This window comes from Mus pahari, chromosome 3, assembly GCF_900095145.1.
Source record: "Mus pahari chromosome 3, PAHARI_EIJ_v1.1, whole genome shotgun sequence".
Taxonomy (NCBI): Eukaryota; Metazoa; Chordata; class Mammalia; order Rodentia; family Muridae; genus Mus; species Mus pahari.
This window is the reverse complement of record NC_034592.1, coordinates 76,711,561-76,733,272: the sequence shown is the minus strand read 5'-3', so window position 1 is coordinate 76,733,272 and position 21,712 is coordinate 76,711,561. Positions and strand designations below refer to the sequence as shown.

General features: G+C 37.6%; 1 protein-coding gene across 1 annotated transcript in view; it reads right to left on the bottom strand.

The window, feature by feature from the left end:
- The window catches only part of Ckap5 (cytoskeleton associated protein 5), a 92,202-nt gene that overhangs the window by 31,717 nt on the left and 38,773 nt on the right, over positions 1-21,712 (bottom strand). Inside the window, exons 16-26 of the mRNA XM_021192754.2 lie at positions 20,538-20,630; positions 17,943-18,128; positions 17,467-17,561; positions 14,437-14,494; positions 14,223-14,348; positions 12,684-12,823; positions 12,137-12,311; positions 10,626-10,739; positions 8,524-8,652; positions 2,754-2,948; positions 2,226-2,396 (exon numbers count right to left, since the gene is read on the bottom strand). Of these exons, the coding sequence (XP_021048413.1) occupies positions 2,226-2,396; positions 2,754-2,948; positions 8,524-8,652; positions 10,626-10,739; positions 12,137-12,311; positions 12,684-12,823; positions 14,223-14,348; positions 14,437-14,494; positions 17,467-17,561; positions 17,943-18,128; positions 20,538-20,630 (1,482 nt within the window). The remainder of the gene's footprint in view (positions 1-2,225; positions 2,397-2,753; positions 2,949-8,523; positions 8,653-10,625; positions 10,740-12,136; positions 12,312-12,683; positions 12,824-14,222; positions 14,349-14,436; positions 14,495-17,466; positions 17,562-17,942; positions 18,129-20,537; positions 20,631-21,712) is intronic.

Below are 21,712 nucleotides of genomic sequence, written 5' to 3'. Positions count from 1 at the left end.
AGTACACTTTAGCTGTCTTCAGATTTTTGTTACGGATGGTTGTGAGCCACCATGTGGTTGCTGGGATTTGAACTCAGGACCTTTGGAAGAGCAGTCGGTGCTCTTAACCGCTGAGCCATCTCACCAGCCCACTTCTGTAGTCTTAAATTTTTCAATGTTCAATATTTATTAAATTCAATAAGGAATTAAAATTTTCTTTTCCTAGTCTTATTTTCTCTTTAAAGTCTGGGTAGAGTAGCACATGCCTACTGTTCTACCACTTAGGTTGGAAGATTTGATCTACAAATGGAGGGAATAGGGGATTACAACAAATGAAGTATGGTTAAATATAAAGAAACTTGCTACTTTGTAAGCAAATTAAATTAAAAACAAAAGCAAACAGTGCAAGACTGAGTACTCTGCACTGGTGAGTAAAGTTATTCTAGAAGCCAAGGATATTAACCTAAAACTAAAACAAACAGGTAACTGGCATTATTTTGGTTACCCACAACAGCCAGATGGCAAGACCTTATGGTTGAAAACCCCATACTACTCAGGTGCAAAAAATATAAAGCCATCAAGCTGAAAGTGAGCTGGAAGCTTCCTATTCAGTAGTTAAGGGCATTAGCTGCTCTTCTTGAGGTCCTGAGTTCAATTCCCAACAAGTATACAGTGACTCCCAACCACTGTTAATGTGGTCTGATGTCCTCTTCTGGCATTCAGGCATAAATATGCAAACAGAGCACTCATATACATAAAATAAAATTGGAAGTCAATAAGATCTCACGTGTCTGTGTATGTGTATCTTTTAAATGATTTCCTTGCTCTAGCACTCTGTCCTTTCTATCTCTAAAGAATATATTACCCTAGTTTAACTAGCAATATTTTCTTGTATTCTAATGTATATCTACTTTTGATTTTTCTATGAAATATATCCTGATTTATCATCCTGGCACAAATAAAGTGTTGAATTGTTTAGTATAGGCCATTGACTTTTCATATCAGAAAAAGACATTTTGCTGGGTCTGGTGCACACACCTTCAGTCCCAGCACTGAGGAGCAGAGAGGTAGGCAGATCTCTCTGAGTTCTAGGTCAGTCTGATCTACATACTGACTTTCAGAACAGTCAAGGGTTACATATAGATTCAAAGAAATTTAAAAGCTGGGCAGTGGTGGTATATGCCTTTAATCCCAGCATTCAGGAAGCAGAGGTAAGCAAATCTCTGAAACAAATGCATAATTTAAAAAAAATAAAGAAAAGTTTTCAAATAATTTTTGAAACAAAAATTCTTTTTAAACACAATGTTCCAAAATTAGTTCATAAAGAGTCTGCCTCTAGTTTAACAACATTTAAACTGTAATTTTGAAATTATTTTATAGATAACAGGTAACAGTACTTTTTTGCAACATTAATACTTCTCTAAAGGTAGGGGCTGTCACTGAAATTAACTTCTAAATAAGATTCCAATAAATATTAAATCTGTGTATACACGTGGATACAAGTGTTAGATAATGTAAAATTTCTAACTTCATAGCAAGTTCTATACAATTAACCAGAAGAAAATTGCTTTGATAAACCAAGAAGTCTAGAATTCAAGTGGATATAGATTATATATTATTGCTCCATATATATATATATATCTAGCCCTGGCTGTCCTGGAATTCACTCTGTAGACCAGGCTGGCCTTACACTCAGAGATCCACCTGTCTTTGCCTCCCAAGTGCTGAGTGCACACCACTGCCTGGCTATTATTGACTTTTAATATCAGGATTATCAGATAGTTTTTTATTTAAAAAAATAGGGTTCAGATATAGGTCAGTGGTGGGTTAAGAGCTCAGCATGAGCCCTATTTTCAGTGTTATGCAGTCACATTACTAAGCAGAATCTCAGGCATGTTCAAGTACTGGTTATTTGACCTTGTTTAAAAAACAACAAAACAAAAAACAAACAAACAAAAAAAAAAACCCAATCACTAACCTCCCTGGTTTTATGTTGTTAAAGTAGATTAAGCTAGATGTTACCAACTCCTCTTCTAACTAGAATGTTCAATGATAGAACACAGCTGTGGCAACCTTAAAAACAGCATGGAATAATTCTTGAAAGCAGTATTTGAATTACAACATCTTTGTGGCATAAAAAAAAATAGTTATCACATCTTAAGTACATACTCTGACATGAGTAATTGGCAAATGTTTGGAGGAGAAGATGAGGAAATGAAATGAAAAAGTTATCAGGCTGGCTGTACTGTGAGTTCCTTCAGGTCACTGTCAAAGCTGTTACCTGGTATAGGCTGGGTTTTGGCTGGAGCCGACCCTCCCATTGGTTTGGACATTGCCTTAGCAGGTGCAGCAGGCTTGGACGGCATGTTAGCTTTGGCCTTTTCTAGCATGGCCAGTACTTGATCTTTAGAAGTTGGCTATAAGGATCAAAGTTGACATAAACAAATCAAAGTTGACATAAACAATACACCCATACTGAGGTTACTACAGGTCTGCTACTAAAATGCTTGAGCTCCTACTTTTGATTCACCAATGAAGTAAAGGAAGCAGCACAAGGCACAAAAGAAGTAACATACATTATGAAGTCACATTTGAGTAACCACCATTCTAGAAGGCAATAATTTGCACTACTGTATGTCACCAGGCTACACTGCTAAAACTGTGTTTTGCTTTCATTAGAATTAGACTGTGTCATGGTAGGTGGCATCTTTTGCCTACAATGTTTAGTATTTTCCTAATACCTTTTAACACTACTCATCAAGAAGAACTAGTACCTTTAGTTTCCCAGTAGCCTTAGCCATTTTTTCATATCCTAAATGCATCATAAAGAATGGCAAAGCATCTTGGGCCTTCTTCCGTACATCTCCATTTCGATCTTCTAGACAGGAATACAGATGAGGAACACAAAGGGTAAGATCTGTGGGAGTAGAACGGAGTGTAGGTAGTTTCTCTGCCAGCCATCCCAGAAGCTGCCAAAAGAAAAAAAAAAAAAGACTAGTCAAGCATTTTAAGTGAGTAATTACTATTATTGATGTCAGGCTTAATGATTTTTTATTAGTTTCAAACACTGAATTGTTTTTTTTTTCTTCAGCATTAGGAATGGAACCCAGAATCTGTGCATACAATACACACATTCTACTCTTAGGCTATACTCCTATCCTTGGATTAGATTTTGTTTTTTTTACTTTTATTTTTTGGACGTAGGTGTGTCTATGTGGTTAGAAGATGATTTGTCGGGCCCCTTCTTCCCTTCAAGTTATGAAAACCAGGGATCAAACTCCAGTCATCAAACTTTGAGAATTAATTCACTGAGCCATCTTTCTGGTTCAGTTTTTAGTTTTGTTTCTTTGGGATAGAGGCCCAGGTTGGCCTCTAACTCCTAAGTAGCCAAAGATGACCTTGCATTTCATTTTTAATTATTATTTTTTAATTGTGAGACAGTATCTCCAGTCTTCCCGGCCCTGAAACTACGTAGACTGACCTCTGCCTCACTTGGGATTATAGATGTGTACCACTTATACTTTGAACTTTTTTTTTTTTTTTTAAAGATTTATTTATTTATTATATGTAAGTACACTGTAGCTGTCTTCAGACACTCCAGAAGAGGGAGGCAAATCTTGTTGCGGATGGTTGTGAGCCACCATGTGGTTGCTGGGATTTGAACTCTGCACCTTCGGAAGAGCAGTCGGGTGCTCTTACCCACTGAGCCATATCACCAGCCCTACCTTGAACTTTTTAAAAAAGGCATGATTTCTCTTGTAGCCATGGCTGTCCTGAAACTTCCTCTGTAGAAACTTTGCCCTCCGGGCTGGAGAGATGGCTCAGCGGTTAAGAGCACTGACGCTCTTCCACAGGTCCTGAGTTCAAATCCCAGCAACCACATGGTGGCTCACAACCATCCTTAACAAGATCTGATGCCCTCTTCTGGAGTATATGAAGACAGCTACAGTGTACTTACACATAATAAATAAATAAATCTTAAAAAAAAAAAAAAAAAACTTCATCCATTTCTTTTTTTTTTTTTTTAAATATTTATTTGTTTATTTATTATATGTAAGTACAGTGTAGCTGTCAGAAGAGGGGGTCAGATTTCGTTACGGATGTTTGGGAGCCACCATGTGGTTGCTGGGATTTGAACTCAGGACCTTTGGAAGAGCAGTCGGCACTCTTAACCGCTGAGCCATCTCACCAGCCCCATCCATTTCATAAAAAAAAAAAAAAAAAAAAAGAAAGAAAGAAAGTTTGCCCTCCAGAGTACTGGGATTAAAGACATGCACCATCAATGCCCGGAAATTATGACTATTTTTTACTTAACCAATTCTGATTCTTGAGTAATGATACCCTACTGTAGTTTTTCTTTTTTGTTAATAGTCCAGGTTCCCTCAAGCTGATAGCACTCCTCCTTAATCCTGGTCTATGTATACCACCATGCTCAATCTTAGGTCAATTTTAACATAACATTTTTATGACAAGTAATAATATTATTCTCAAGAGCTCATTTACTTAAAGAAAAATGTCTGTAATGTGTTTTGCCATTCTCAAATTAGGTGTTCTTTTACTGTTCAGAATCTGCTACTCATTTATTTATTTTTCCCTTGTTTTTTTCAAGACAGGGTTTCTCTGTATAGCACTGGCTGTCCTGGAACTCACTTTGTAGACCAGGCTGTCCTGGAACTCAGAAATCCACCTGCCTCTGCCTCCCGAGTGCTGGGATTAAAGGCGTGCGCCACCACACCTGGCTGAATCTGCTACTCTTAGGGGTTCCATATATAACCTAGGCTGACTTCTTAACTCATAATTTTTCTGCCTCAGCCTCTTGAATACTGGAATTACAGAAATGTATAGCCACACTGTTTGCTATTTAGTTTTAAGATCTTTATCCTAGATACTAACTCTTATTGGAGTTTGCAAATATTTTCCCCAATCTCATGATTGCTCTTTGAGTGTCTTTTGCAGAGTAAGGTTATTTACAAACATTTTCTTCATTATAGGCAAACATGTTGACTTTGTATCTTTGAACGTTAGTGAACTCACTGATTAAATAGAAAATTATTTGCAGATTTCTTGGAATTACAACTGTAAAGAGTTATGATATCTGCATTCTGCATATGGGATGATATTACTACTATTTTTCTTTTTTAGAGACAGAGTTTCTCTTTGTATCCCTCACTGTCCTGGAATTCACTCTGCAGGCTGGCTGGATGTGTGCCACTATATCCAGCCTCATGTAGCTAATTCTTAATTACTAATAAGCTAAGAATTTTCAATCATGAGTATATTTTAACAAATGACTATTTAAAAATCAGTTGATACAATCACATGAAGTTTCTTCTATACTCTGTTGGCACAAAGGATTACATTGATTTCTGAATGCTGAACTCTCTCTATATTTTTTTTATTATTATATCTAAGTACACTGAAGCTGTCTTCAGATGCACCAGAAGAGGGTGTCAGATCACATTATGGATGGTTGTGAGCCACCATGTGGTTGCTGGGATTTGAACTTAGGACCTTCGGAAGAGCAGTTGGTGCTCTTAACCACTGAGCCATCTCTCCAGCCCCTGAATTCTATTTTTATAATCTGATTAAAATCTGGTTTGCCATTTAAGGGGTCAACAAAACAGAAAACTATATACTATGCAAACACACAAAAAAGGGAAGCCTTTAACAAATATTTGTCAAAAAAAAAAAAACAAAAAAAAAAAAAAAAAAAAAAAAAAAAAAAAAAAAAAGTTTTTTTGTTTCCTATTTTCTTAAAAAGGAAATAACTATTTTGTTTCATGGTGTAAGAGAACAGTCAATTATAGTGGAGATATTCTGGCAGCAGAAGCTTGAGACAAATGATCACATTTTATTCTAAGGAAGAAAACAGAGAGCCATAAAGTGTTTAGCTCCCTTTCTAACTTTTATTCAGTCCAGGATTCCAACCTATGGAAGGCTACTGGCTACAGTTAAGGTTTATCTTCCCCATGTAGATAATAATGCTCCAGACACGTGCCAAAAGGCTTGACTACTAGGGTGATTCTGGATCCTTTGAAGAAGCCAATTTTGTTTTTGGCTGGTAGTCAGGAGTCAGACAGGAAAAAAAAAATCTTCATAATTATACTTAGTTCACAACTTACCCTTCATTAGGGAGGAGAGAAAAAACTAGCTTTCAGAAAAGAGCTGAGAATCTACTCATAGAAAAAAATATAAAAACATATCTAATGGGAATAAAGTAAAATCTTATTTCTCTAACCAAATCCTTACCCCAAGAACATAATTTCAAATAACCTTTACTGACCATATCATTCTTCAATTAGGCACTCCTTTAGAATGCTTCCAAGACAGCTAGAACTACACAGAGAAACCCTATCTCCAGCAGGGAAAATCTTATTTATGTCATTTCTGCTAAAATTAAATTCAAGAGCAGTTACATATTATATTTATGCATGTCTTATAATTGGTCATTATTCACTTTCTTAAACAAAGCAGGTTTTAAAGATTAAGGGCTTCTCTGCACTGTTACTCGAAATTTTGTGCTTCTAGCTTAGCTTCTACTTAAAATTTTTAATTATTTATTTTGTGATATTATAATTTCATGATTTCTCTCTTCTCTTTCCCCTCCAAGTCCTCTCATGTTCCTCTCCTTCATTTTTTCCATTATTGTTACACACTTAGACACAGACAGACACATACACACGCATGCTCATTTGTTTACACATATGTAGAGGAATTTTAATTTACAACATGACTGTTCTGACAAGAGATCACATCCAAAGATCTTCTAGGAATCCCAGGAGACAGAGACAAAGGGATCTCTGCGTTCAAGGCCAGCTTTGGTATAGAGCAAGTTTCAGGTAAAGAGAAGTTTAGGTATAGGTCTTAGTGACTTTAATCCCAGCACTCAAGGTTGACAGGGGCATGCAGATGTCTGCCTGTTAGTTTTCTGTTCAGCTGTGTTCAGTTGAGTCAGTGAGTTGAGAGTCAGGCAGTGGAGTTGAGTTCATGGAATTTGGGGGCACTTTTACCAGGGCAGTTATAGTGAAACAGGTTGTAGAAAGAGAATAAGCAAGACACAGGTGAAGACAGACAGAGTCAGAAAATGTGAAGGAGCCAGAGGATTACAACATATTGCCAAAGTTAGTATGAGGTTCTAAGCAGAGCAATTCAAGAGAGGCAGAGAGAGAAAAGCCAGTTTGAATCAGTCAGCTTGGAGAAGAATTTGAATCAGAAAAGCTTAAGTTGAAGCAGCCAACCAGAGCTCAGAAATAACTAAGAAGCGGTGAGCATACTTAGCAGTAAGTCTTGGAGTAAGAGGGATGACAATACAGGCAAATAAAACCCTACATATAAAACGATCCTATTTTAAAAAGCAAGCAAACTTGGCTGGCCTTAAATTTCCTGTAAAGCCAATGATACCCTCCAATTCCTGATCCTTCTGCTTATACTTCTCAAATGCCAAGCATGAGCTACCATGCTCAGTTTTACAAAGTACTGGGTTCCACTTTAGGCTTTGTTTAGACAGACACTAACAACTAAGTTTTGTTCCCAGCCAAAAGTGTTACTATTAATGAAACAAGAAGCTGGACTGAATTTGAGAGGTGGAGGCAGGGGATCATGAGTTCAAGGCCAGCCTCAGCCACATTCAAGTTAGACGCCCTATCTCAACTCCCCTACTGTACCCCATTCCTGAAAGAAAAAAAAGTAACAAAAGGCAGCAGGGTGGAAAGAGGGCTCAGTCAGTCAGTAAAGAGCTTATCACACAAACACTAAGACCTGAGATTAGATACCTACCTAGTCGTCATCTAAAAGTTATGCATTGTGGTCCATATTTATAGCACAGAGCTGGGGGCAGACATGAAGATCCCTGGAATAGCTAGTCTGGCTGAATCTGTGAGCTACCAATTCAGAAAGGACCCATGTAAAAAAAAACAAGAATGAAGGCCAGTTGGTGTGCATTTCTTTAACCCTAGCATTCAGGGCTCAGAGGCAAAAAGTTCTCTGTGGTCTCATCCCAGTCCTCAGGGTGGTGTGGAAGGGATGTTAAGATGGGACAGTGACTGCTGGCCTCCATATGCTCATGAGCTCACAAGGAAAATGAATTAAAAACAAAACAAAAACACAAAAATAGAAAGCTCTAGGAATTTGGTATCATTTTATTTATTGTTATAAGTTTATGTTTCAGTTTTTTTTTCTTCTTCTTTTGGGAAACTTTCCATGCTAATCTGTAATTCATTATGTAGAACAAGCTGGCCTCAAACCTCTGCTGATCCTCCTTACCTTAGCCTTCAAAGAACCAGGATTATAGATGTAACCCACCATGTTTGTTAAACTGGTCATGGTAGAACACACCCTTAATCCCAGCAAAGCAGAGGTAGACAAAACTCTTAAGGTTCAAGGTCAGCCTGGTCTACACAGTGAGTGCCAGGACAGCCAGGGCTATATTATATAAAGAGGCGCTATCTCAACTACTCCCCCATTCTCATGCATACACAGTTATTATAGAGGCCATCTAAGGAAGTAAAGGTATCTATAAAACATATGATTCTTTTTGGTACTAACCTCTTGCCTCAGGAAGGGGTTTTCCTTTTTAAGTTCTTCAGAAAGATCTTCTCCCTCCAGCCATTCTTTCATGCCAGTTTGTTCTGCCCAAGCATTCACAGTTGCCAGGGCAGCAGCTCGAACATTGTTCTGAATTGAGAAGAGAATTAGCAAAAATAACAAGTACAGTTTGGAGGGAGGAGTGAGTGTGACCAACAGAGGCTTCATTGACTAAGGTCCCATGGACATACTGATACCATCTGATTTGAAACAGAGACTGGTGCTATGGTTCTGCTAAAGACTTCAAAAGAAGCTGGAAATATAAAACACTAAATTAGAAAAAAAATCCTATACTCAATTAGGTAAAACAATAATCTGGGTAAATATTATAAAAGAATAATAAATAGATCTTGATTTCTGAATCTATGGGATCTTTTTTGATGTTATAAGCTAAAGAATGAAATTGTTAAGAATTAAGCCAACAACTTGAATATGTTTAAATACTGACTTGCATTCAAAGAGTATAAAGATTTATGAACTGAAAGACTCAATTTCTCGAATTAAGTCAATAACACAAAAGTGTCGGGTGTGGTGGCGCACGCCTTTAATCCCAGCACTCGGGAGGCAGAGGCAGGCGGATTTCTGAGTTTCGAGGGTAGCCTGGTCTACAAAGTGAGTTCCAGGACAGCCAGGGCTATACAGAGAAACCCTGTCTCAAAAAACCAAAAAAAAAAAAAAAAAAAAAAAAAAACCAACCAAACCCCACAAAAGTAAAGAAACATTAAAATATTTACCCTAGGGTAAATATTGAAATAAAAACTTGCAGCCTTCAATGATACTTCAAAGACTTCTGAGATGATCCACCTAATAGCACCTAAGTGAAGTACTAGGAAAGCATGCTGTAGTAGTTCAGGGTGGGAAGATGTACAGTATCACTTCAAGATCTAAAGTTTATATTTAATGATGTATTGATTCATTATATCAAAACTTTTAAGCCAGTTGTGGTGGCACATGCCTTTAATGCCAGTACTTGGGAGAGAGAAGCAGGATCTGTCTACACACAGATTTCCAGGACAGGCAAGTATAAGAGACCCCTTCTCAAACCAAACCAAACCAAACCAACCAAACCAAACCAACCAAAAAATATTAAAAACAAAATCTTAATGATATTATAATCATAAATAGCAATCATTTATTGAATATATATTATATGAAACAGGCACATTAAAATGTATCTTAATAAAAATGATTGTTTCAACTAAATAATCAATATGTCAATTATTAAAAAGTATTTCAGGCTGGAGAGATGGCTCAGAGGTTAAGAGCACTGACTGTTCTTCCAGAGGTCCTGTGTTCAATTCCCAGCAACCACATGGTAGCTCACAACTATCCATAATGTGATCCAATGCCCTCTTCCAGTGTGTTGAAGACAGCTACAGTGTGCTCATATACATAAAATAAATAAATCTTTTTAAAAAAATGTGTTTCGGGGGCTGGTGAGATGGCTCAGTGGGTAAGAGCACCTGACTGCTCTTCTGACGGTCCAGAGTTCAAATCCCAGCAACCACATGGTGGCTCATAATCATCCGTAACAAGATCTGACGCCCTCTTCTGGAGTGTCTGAAGATAGCTATAGTGTACTTACATATAATAAATAAATAAATCGGGCTGGTGAGATGTCTCAGCGGGTAAGAGCACCCAACTGCTCTTCCAAAGGTGCAGAGTTCAAATCCCAGCAACCACATGGTGGCTCACAACCATCCTTAACAAGATCTGACTCCCTCTTCTGGAGTGTCTGAAGACAGCTACAGTGTACTTACATATAATAAATAAATAAATCTTAAAAATAAATAAATAAATAAATAAATCTTAAAAAAAAAAAAATGTGTTTCAATTCTATAAGAAATTTCATAAAGACACTAAACCTAGAGTATGTAACTATTTAAGGATCACAAACTAAATAATGGTACATCTAGTCTTATATCAATTCTGCCTAGAAGGTAGCAGTATCCATCTTTATAAAATTTTAAGCAATTTTTGTTAACTCTAAAACAGAATTATCCTCTACCCCAAGAATGTGGCTGCCGTGGTACAGCATGGAACTATGCTGGAGAGAGATTTACCTTGCTATCTCCAAGAACAGTAATGATAGGGATGCCTAGGTTCTTTACGTGCTGCTTGATGTTTGGACCCATGGCTACTGCCAGTTGCTGCAGGATAGTCAATGTCTGCTGCACCTGAGTAGAAAGAGCCAACACAGGTTCAAACTATAATTCAACTTGCACAAAGTTTTATAAATGCTATTATGTAGTCAATATTACGGACTTCTGAACTACTTAAAAGATACTATCATAGTATTTTATCAACAGATTATAAATAATTTTAGCCTCTTATTGGGTATTGTATTTGTGTGCACATACCCACACTCAACACACATACCAAATTCTTTCTTCCTTTCTTTCTTTTTGAGATAGGGTCTTACTATGCAACCCTGGCTGGCCAGGATGGCCTGGAACTCACAGAGACCCACCTGCCTCTGTCTCCTGAGTGCTGGGACTAAAGGCATGCTCTACCATGCCTGACCAAAAAAAAGTAAAAATCTTTCAAAAAACTATAGTACTAGAATTTTATTTTATGGTTTAAAAATATTGACATAAAAATAAAATATAAGGGGCTGGTGAGATGGCTCAGTGGTTAAGAGCACCCGACTGCTCTTCCGAAGGTCCAGAGTTCAAATCCCAGCAACCACATTGTGGCTCATAACCATCTGTAACAAGATCTGATGCCCTCTTCTGGAGTGTCTGAAGACAGCTACAGTGTACTTACATATAATAATAATAAAATAATAATAATAATAAAATATATATATATAAAAATTAGAGCCTGCAAGATGGCATGGTAGGCAAAGGTGCTTGTGATCAAGGCTGACAATCTGAGTTTAATCCCAGAACCTTTGTATGGTGGAAGGAGAGAACTGGCCTAACAAACTGTTCTCTGACTCTATATTCACCCTCTTCCTCTCATATACATGAACAAATAAACTTATGCTTTCTTAAAAAACTAAAAATTAAAAATAGAGCATGTCTATAATCCCAGCATTGGGGAGGATGATAAAAGAATTGCATGGTGTCTGAGAGTAGCTTGGGCGACATTATTGAGGCCAAGGCCAGCCTGTACTACACAATGGATCTCTATCTTAAAATCAATGAAAATAATTCAAATCAGGCATATACACATATAAAATAGTTCCACACAAATACATTTAGTGTGGGACCCCTACAAGAAGTAAACTCTTAAGCTATGCATGGTGGAGCACACCTTTGATTGTAGTGCCTGGGAGGCGGAGGAGACAGGTGGATCTCGATGAGTTTGAGGCCAGCCTGGTCTACAAAGCAAGTTCCAGGACCACCAATGCTATGCAGAGAAACCTCATATTGAAACCCCTCATCACCCCTCAAAACCCTGACATTTATAAATCTTGTATCTTGAGACACATATAAGAAACACAAATCTTTTTGTAACTGAAAACAAATAACATGAACACTCATTTTTGCTAGTGAAAGCCATAATGAAAATGAAACTTCTATAGCAGCAGGGGAAGGAAAGAGAAAGGAAAGGCACATGGTCCACATACCAAGATTTTGTTTGAATCATTCAGTCGACCCTTCAACGCAGTTGGAAGTTCACCTATATTTGGTTGGATAAATTTTGCTTCATTGATAATACCTGCCACTTCATCTAGGCCTTCTTTCCTGATCTTCCAATTCTTGTCACCAATCTTAGACACCAACTCTGAAGTAATTTTGTCACTGAAAAACAGAAGGCATAATTCTAATTCTATATTCCTAAAAGATAATGGTACCCAAATGCCCTTTACTGAATTAATAAAAGGTCAAGATTTTAAGAATATAATACTGCACAATTGTCTACTTGGCAATAAGGAATCTAGGACAGGAAGACAGTGGGTTCAAAGCCAGCCTATCCTATATAGTAAAACCCTAATCTCAAAAAAAAAAAAAGAAAAAAAAAGAAAAAAAAGCCAAAACAAACAGCTGGCCATAGTGGCACATGCCTTTAATCCCAGCACTCTGAGACAGAGGCAGACTGTCGCAAACAAACAAACACCTAAACCCAAATACCCAAATAATATAAAGACTAAAATAATTTAGGATAAAACCTACCTGATCTCAATCCTTGGCAAAAGATCAACAACATCATTGACCCCTTCACCCGGTTCATCTCCATCTTCTCCTTCATCCATACCACTTGCGCTGTGCTTAGAAATTCCCCTGGTTGGAGCAGGAGGGCTTTGTCCCTGCATCTACACACACATGAATGAAACTAATGAAGCTGAAGAATGACAGCAAAGAGCCTAGAGAAGGTGCCTATGTAAAAGGTTCTTATTCTTTCCTAATATTTGTTTTGGCTATCCTGGGGATGGAACCCAGGATCTTATGCATGCCAGCAAGTGTTCAACCACTGAATTTCATTCCTAATTCATAAAATATTTAGACAATATAGTAATGTATACTTTAGATGCTAGCTAGATTCTAATTTTGAGACAAAACAGCAAATTATTTTTTATGAAGATGATTAGAATTTAACTTTAGTCACTAAGTTGTCTTTTTACTTTTCCAAATCAAAAGAAAGCAAGATGAACAATTAACATATTCAGTCAGAGCTATTCAAGAAGACCTACCCTTTTTGTTTTTAGTCATAATTAAAATACAAACAGACAAAAAAAACAGTAAAGTTACATTTTTTTTTTAAAGATTTTTATTTATTTATTATTATACACTGTAACTGACTTCAGCTCTCATTATGGGTGGTTGTGAGCCACCATGTGGTTGCTGGGATTTGAACTCAGGACCTTCGGAAGAGCAGTCAGTGCTCTCAACCGCTGAGCCATCTCTCCAGCCCGTAAAGTTACATTTCAGTCAAGTGTGATAGTATACTTCTCTAATCCCAGCATTCAAGAGGCAGGAGGCAGGGGACCTGCTTCAAATTTGAGGCCTGCCTAGTCTATATGGCAAGTTCAGGACCAGCTAAGTTGCCCCCCCCCTTTTTAAGTTGTTTGTTCAGTTTAATGTAATTTTTGAATAGATTAATAGATCCATATTTTATGACATTATAAATGTATAAAAATACAAAAAAAAAATAGATCTCTCGCTCTATGCCATAATCACTCAGTTTTCTTCTTCATAAAGCCAATTCTAAATTTCTTACGAATTCTTCTAGGAACACTTTATGAACATAAAGCCAAACACATATGTTCTTTATCTCAAGAGTTTAAAAATTTTGTCATTTTCCCTTTAAGAAAAAAAAAAAAAAAAAAAGATTTACCTTTAATTATATGTGTATGCAGACACGAACAATTATATGTGGTATGAGTGCAAGTACTGCAGAGGCCAGAAGAAGGCCTGGAGTTAGAGTAGCTACAGGCCATTCCACAGGACTGGTGCTAAGAAATGAACCTGGGTCTTCTGGAAAGCACTTAGCTCGTAGTTATCGCTTCAGGCTATTTTCGTTGTTAGTTTTTTAGAGTCTCACTTTGAATCCCAAGCTAACCTTGATCTCTATTGTAGCCTAGCCTGACTCATGATCTTCCATGATCAGAGTGCTGAATTACACTTGAATGTATACCATTAAACTTGGTTAAAAATGTAGTCTTAACTGATGTGAAAACCAACCACAGATTGGATCATTTTTAGAATCTTTACCTTTTGAAATTCTGCATCTATCTGGGATAGGAGGGCAGGCTTCTCATCCTCAAAGATCATTCTCAAAGAAGGACCAACATATAGATACATCACACCAAGCAAGGTGATGGCAGAAGTCCTCACAGCCTGCCAGAGAAAACAGTAAGACTTTTCCAACTAGAGCAGAAACACAAAAGTGGCTACAATGTTTACACACAGGCTGAAGCACACTCACAGGATTCGTTGCAGCAAGAGCAGTCTTGACATTGCTAATGAAAGCTTTGACATTCAACCTGAAAAAAAACGAAAACACTTAGAATTAATTGATAATGAAATCTTCAAAACATTCAAGAGCTTATAAAATTAGACTTTAGGATAGACTTGCAATGGAGGAGTGCTCAGGTATCCTCTTTCCTTAACTGAACATGAGCATTCTATCTGTACATTGATTAATCATAGTATGCTTAATTAAGATTCCAAAATCTGGGGCTGGTGAGATGGCTCAGTGGGTAAGAGCACCCGACTGCTCTTCCAAAGGTCCTGAGTTCAAACCCCAGCAACCACATGGTGGCTCACACCCATCTGTAACGAAATCTGATGCTCTCTTCTGGAGTGTCTGAAGACAGCTACAGTGTACTTACATATAATAATAAATCAATCTTAAAAAAAAAAAAAAAAGATTCCGAAAATCTACTCTTAAAACTTTTAAAAAGAGATTGCTAGTGTATGTGCATGCACTGGAGACATAGGGCACTTGTAGAGAGGTCAGATAACAACTTTGTTGGATCCCCTGGAACTGGAATTCAATTCAGGACCCAAAGTTGAACATTGGATGGTCTTTAACTGCTGAGTCATCTCTGCAAGCCAGAGGACAACTGTGGAGTTCTTCATATGACCCTTTGGTGGGTTCAAAGGACTGAACTCAAGCCACCAGGATTTACCTGCTAACCTAGCTTGTACTGGCATCATGTATACATGTGCCTTTGGCATATTTCTATGTCTCTGTCTGTGTGTCCTACATATACAACTCCCAAACTGTGGCTTCCAGTTTTCTGGAACTTATTTCAGATTCACATTTATTCTCCCAGTTCTTCAGGCCATCCTTGACTCAAGAATGATTCTAACTCAATATCATATACAGTTCTACTTTCAAACTATATACTAAGTAGTGCACTTCCACATCCATAAGTTATATGCACATAGCTGTTTTTTTTGTTGTTATTGTTGTTTTCTGTTTTTTTCTTTCCCCAAGATAGGGTTTTTTCTTTGTGTACCCTTGGCTGTCCTGGAACTTGATTTATAATAGACAAGGCTGTCCTAGAACTCAAGAGATCTGCCTGCCTCTGCCTCCTGAGTACTGGGATTAAAGGTGTGTATTACAATCACCAGGCTCATAAACAACAATTTCCTGACAACATTTATTTGAATAATATATTAATTATTCTCCCTATGTCTTATTATCTGACTTTGGTCAGATACTCTTGTGCCAAAGCTTTCTGCATCCAAATTTTTGCAATTCTGGGACATGAACCCAGAACCTCACATATACTACGTAACGGTTGTACCACAAAATTATGGTATAGTCCTGCTTAAAATGTTTCTGTTTTCTCGATTAATTCAAGCTGTTGAGGCCTTAGATGATTTGGTCTCCTTTGTATTCCAGTCTTATTTCTTACCACTCTCTAATCACATTTCACTTCAGCTATACTCTGAAAGCATATACTAGTCACTATTTTTATTTATTTTTTGACACAGGGTCTCACTAAATAGCCCTGGTTGGTCTTGAACTCACAGTGGTCTGCCTGCCTCTGCTTCTGTCACTTGTGAAGCTGATATTAAAGATGCCACTATCCCTGGCCCTTATCAGAGTTAATTAGTGATAGTCATATGAAAAAAAACAAACGAAGAAAACCCACACATAAAACAAGGCACAGAGAAAGAAATACAATACGGCTATACCCTTTTCCTAAAACAAGAATGGCTGAATTCCAGCCTTGGTATTGGCACTTTCCTAGCTATGACGTTAAGTTTTCTGAGCCTTAATTTCTTCATCTATAAGAGCAGAGACGGAGCTGGAGAGATGGCTCAGTGGTTAAGAGCACTGACTGAGCCAGGCGTGGTGGCGCACACCTTTAATCCCAGCACTCGGGAGGCAGAGGCAGGTGGATTTCTGAGTTCGAGGCCAGCCTGGTCTACAAAGTGAGTTCCAGGACAGCCAGGGCTATACAGAGAAACCCTGTCTCGAAAAACCAAAAAAAAAAAAAAAAAAAAAGCACTGACTGCTCTTCTAAAGGTCCTGAGTTCAAATCCCAGAAACCACATAGTGGCTCACAACCATCTGTAATGAGATCTGATGGCCTCTTCTGGTGGGTCTGAAGACAACTACAGTGTCTTAGATATAATAAATAAATAAATCTAAAAAAAGAAAAAGAAAAAAAAGAAAAAAAGAAAGAAAGAAAAAAGAAAAGAAAGCAGAAACAACATGAAATATGCTCTAAAAAGGGCCTGGCTAAATACCATATACTAACAGTTTCAGCACATGAAGCTGTAGCAAGAGGGTTTAAACAATTCCAGGAATCTGAGACTAGACACAGCAACACACACACACACACACACACACACACACACACACACACACACACACACACACAAAACGACCCAAAACCTAAGAGCCCAGTGAGGTGGTTCAGAGGGTAAAGGTTGGTGACATGAATACATGGTAGCCACATGGTGGAAGGAAAGAACCAATTTCTGCAAGTTGGTCTAAATGTAATATAAACATAATTAACAACTATGTTCACACAAAAATCAATTTGGCAAAAAGTGTGTAAATGAAAAATTTTTTGGTAGGAATTCTAACAGCATTTAATCCAAAGAAGAACCCTTTCAGGCACTAAACACTTGAGGAAAAAAAAAAAAACTTAGTACAACATCATGGGTGCAAAGATCAGCACCTCCAGAAAGGCAGGGGACAAAGGACAGCTAAATGGCATGGCAGGTATAGGCACTGCCGCCTATATCTCCTACAAGACCGATAACACACACACTCACACTGCCCTAAATAACTTTTAAATGTGGTGTGTGTGTGTGTGTGTGTGTGTGTGTGTGTGTGTATGTATGTGTATATACTTGTACAACAAAGACCTTCCAGAACATATGTGTGTCTCTTTTATGTAAATTGCAGAAGCAAGCACAGACAGTAAAAACAGATCAAGACCAGACACTTTGCAAAATATTCAATTATATTTTACTTTTTTAGACTTACTCAGAAAATCCAAATTCTTTTATTGCATTTGATAGCCAATTTAGAGTTTCTGACTGATTCTTAGGATTCTTTTGTGAGAAGGCCATTGACATCACCTGAAACAATAGCATCAGAAAACAGCATCAGATCTCTATTTTTCTTATATTTCTCATGGAAATAAATTATGACTTTAAGGCATATATGTATTAAATATGAGTTTCTAGGTGTTAAGTACAAGCATCTATTAACAAAAGACTTCATTTATCCTAAAAAGAAATGAGGTGCAGAGTTTTAAAACATTCTTGTTTTAAACTTTTCATTGACTGATCCATTTGAATTATAGTGTGTTAAGAGAAAATTAATGTTATTTGCTATAGTAAGTTGCAGGTCAGCCAGGGCATATACAAAGACCCCACAGCATAAAAAACTATACTCAAGAATTAACTGTAATTGGTAGGCTTCAGTTAAAATTGGGGAGGGACAGCTCTGGAACTAACCTGTTCAGCTGTCCAGGGCAGCATGCATGCTTCAGCTATGGCTGTCATGGCTTCTTTTGCATTGTTCCCACATTTCACATCTCCAATCTTGTCTACAAGGCCATCTAATACAATCTGAGCAGACGTTTTAGAAAAATTTCCCTTCTGGGCAATCAAAGCAACAATGTGAAGCTTCATCTGCATCACCTGAACAAGAATAAACATCAGAACATCAAGAGAGCCAATGACATTAGTTACTTACACGGAACCTGAAGATGCAGTATCTATAAGGATAATTAGATAAAAGCATAGTGGCGCACGCCTTTAATCCCAGTACTTGGGAGGCAGAGGCAGGCGGATTTCTGAGTTCGAGGCCGGCCTGGTCTACAAAGTGAGTTCCAGGAAAGCCAGAGCTATACAGAGAGAGCCTGTCATAAAAAACCAAAAGAAAAAATAAAAAAAGAGATAATTAGATAAAAATCAAAATTTTGAACAACCAAAATAACTTTTATTTTTATCTATAAAAATAGCTGACAATGAATACAAGAAAAACATGTACCAATGCTTAACTTATAAGCTAAAAAAATATTTTAAAGCATATTTCATAGAGCCGGGCAGTGGTGGCACACGCCTTTAGTCCCAGCACTTGGGAGGCAGGGGCAGGCAGATTTCTGAGTTCAAGGCCAGCCTAGTCTACAGAGTGAGTTCCAGGACAACCAGGGATATACAGAGAAACCCTGCCTTAAAAAAAAACAACAAAAAAAAAAACCCCGAAAGCCCGTATTTCACCGGTTTTATCTATCTATGTGGGATCTCATGAGACGGAGTGTGCGGGTCAGGTGAGAGTGTGAAGGAGCGGTTCTCTCCTTTGATCATATAACTCACAGAGATTAATCTTAAGGTTGTGAGGCTAGGTCATAAGTATCTGTATCTACTGAGCCATCTCACTGGCACACAAAATTTCAATTTTTATGTTTTCATCTTTATTTTTTGTATTGATCTAAGTATATGTAATCCTTAATACATCTGAGTAACTCATACTGACTGCATAAAGCCACCAAAATTACTATAATATTACAGCTGCCTACATAAAACCTACAACTTCTCCATATGCATAACAAAGAACTTGCAAAAATAATATTTTAAGATAGGGTCTCATCCTACAACCAAGACTGGCCTCCAGCTCATAGTGTGATACTTTGAATAGGCATAGCCCCCATAGACTCATGTGCTTTAATGCTTGGCCATAAGGACTGGCATTATTAGGAGGTGTGGCCCTGTTGGAAGAAGTGTGTCACTGTGGAGGTGGGATGTGATGTCATAATGCATGCTCAAGCTATGTCTAGTGGGGCCAACAGTCTCCTTGTGTTGCCTTCAGATCAAAATGTAGAACGCTTGGATTTTCCTGCAATATGTCTATCTGTATACTGCCATGCTTCCTGCCATGATGATAATGGACTAAACCACTAAAATTATAAGGCAGCCCCAATTAAATATTTTCCATTGTAAGAGTTTCCCTGGTCATAGTATCTCTTCACAGCAATAATACATGGTAATCTTTCTGTCTCAACCTCCTGAGTTCTAGGACCTGCAGATGCAAACCACCATAGTAGCTGGCTCTCAAGGAACTTTAAAACATAACTAAATATTCCCAAGAATCCAGAAGGCTAAGAACATAATAATAATATTGAAGGCTATGTATATACCTAGGAAAAACATGAGATAGTCTCTTACCTCTAGCATACCTTTACACCCTGTGTAGGCAAAAAAGTAATAGCTAAGGTGAAATTATAGTGCCAATGAATGGAAGATGTGTGCCAACACACACACACACACACACACACACACACACACACACACACACACACAAAATGGATCTAATACAAAAGAATATTGGCTAAAATCAGGTGTACTTTCACCTATCTAGAGGCTGTATAAAAATGTTTTCAACATGATAGACAACAAAAGGTAGCGTCAGTTGAGGTATAAAGGACCAAAAGCTTTCAGATTATTCAGCTTTTGTGAAGATACTAAGGTGATAAAAGAAAGGGTTGGAACTATGGAACATAGAAAAAAATGAGGGTGTAGAGTAGCAAAAATGGTATCCACAAGATGTCAAAACAAATATTCTATGTACAGCTAGTGATAAATTCTGCATCACGTTAATTTTTTTTTTACTTTACGATGTATCTAAGTATAGGTGTATGCATGTCATGGAGCATGTGTGGAGCGGGAAAGACATCTTTTAGGAATCAGTTATCTTCTACCAAAGGTTAACTAAAGGTTACAAGGATCAAATTTAGGTCATCAGGTAATTGCAAGTTCTTTTACCCACTGGTCCATCTTGCTAGCCTCAGTTATCATTTTTCTTTTCTTTTGTTTTGTTTTTTTCCTCCATGATTTTTTTTCAAGACAGGGTGTCACTATGTAGCCCTGGCTGTCCCAGAACTCAGTAAGATGGTCTCCAACTCACAAATAATCAGCCTGCCCCAGCCACCAAGTGCTAGGATTAAAGGGGTGTGCCACTATGCCTGGCCTGTATCAATTTTCTGAGTGTTCTCTTTACAACTCATTTTTTTTAAAAATAAAAACAAGAAATGTACAACATAAAAATACCTGAAAATTAGTTTCTTTCCATCCAGGTTTTTTCGCTAGCATCTTCACCAATGCCTGGCATGGCATCTCAGTTCGCTCCATTAGTTCAACAGCCTATAAATAAAATAAGACAAGAAAGTTAAAGGGTTAAAGGTAAAAAAGTTAAAATAGTTCCAAGTGAAGGTAGATCCTAAAGTCAAGCCAAGCCCATAGTTATTTCTGAAGATGGATGGGAACTCGAACTAGGAGAGTTACATTTCCTTTTCTATAGCTCTCATAGTATCATAATCACAGTACATGTTAAAATGAGCTATAATGCATTATTCCTGTGATGGCTATTATTGACAACATCTAGAATGAACTAAAATAAAACCCAATCAGCTGCATACATTTCTGAGAGGTTTTTGTGTTTTTATTTTTTATTTTTTTGAGACAAAGTCTCTCTACAAACCCATGGCTATCCTGGAACATACACTGTAGACCAGGCTAGCCTGAAACATAAAGAGTTCTTCTACCTGTCCCCTGATTCCCTCCTAACCTTGGCTTAAACAAAAATTGGGTTAGGGTTTTTCTATATTTAAAGATCGGCTCTCACTAAGTAGCGTGAGGTTTTTTCTTAACTGGTAAGAGCCCCATTAATCTTTATCTTTTGTGTGGAAAGATCTATCTTCAATTTGGGCCACATCTCCTTTTTTTTTTAAAGTAAAAAAAAAAAAAAAAAGATTTATTTATTTATCTCATGCATGTAAGTACATCGTCACTGTCTAAAGACATACCGGAAGAGGGCATCAGATCCCAATTTACAGATGATTGTGAGCCACCATGTGGTTGTTGGGATTTGAACTCAGGACCTCTGGAAGAGCAGTCAGTGCTCTTAACTGCTGAGCCATCTCTCCAGTCCCTGGGCCACATTTTCTGCTGACTGCTTTTGCTTTTGGCTGCTTACACTCACTCTCATTGCCAAGTTCATTCCTTCACTCACCTTAGAGTTCACTTTGTGATTCAACCATATATGTAAGACCAGCTGAGACATCCAGCCTTGTGGACTAAAGAATTGATAGCCATTGTTGGACTAGCTGGACCACAACTGGTAAGCTACTCTAATAAATCCCGTGTGTGTCTCTACAAGGATTCTGTCATTTCTGTTCCTCTGAAGAACCCTGACTAATAAAATGTCAAAAGTTTGGACAGTTTCT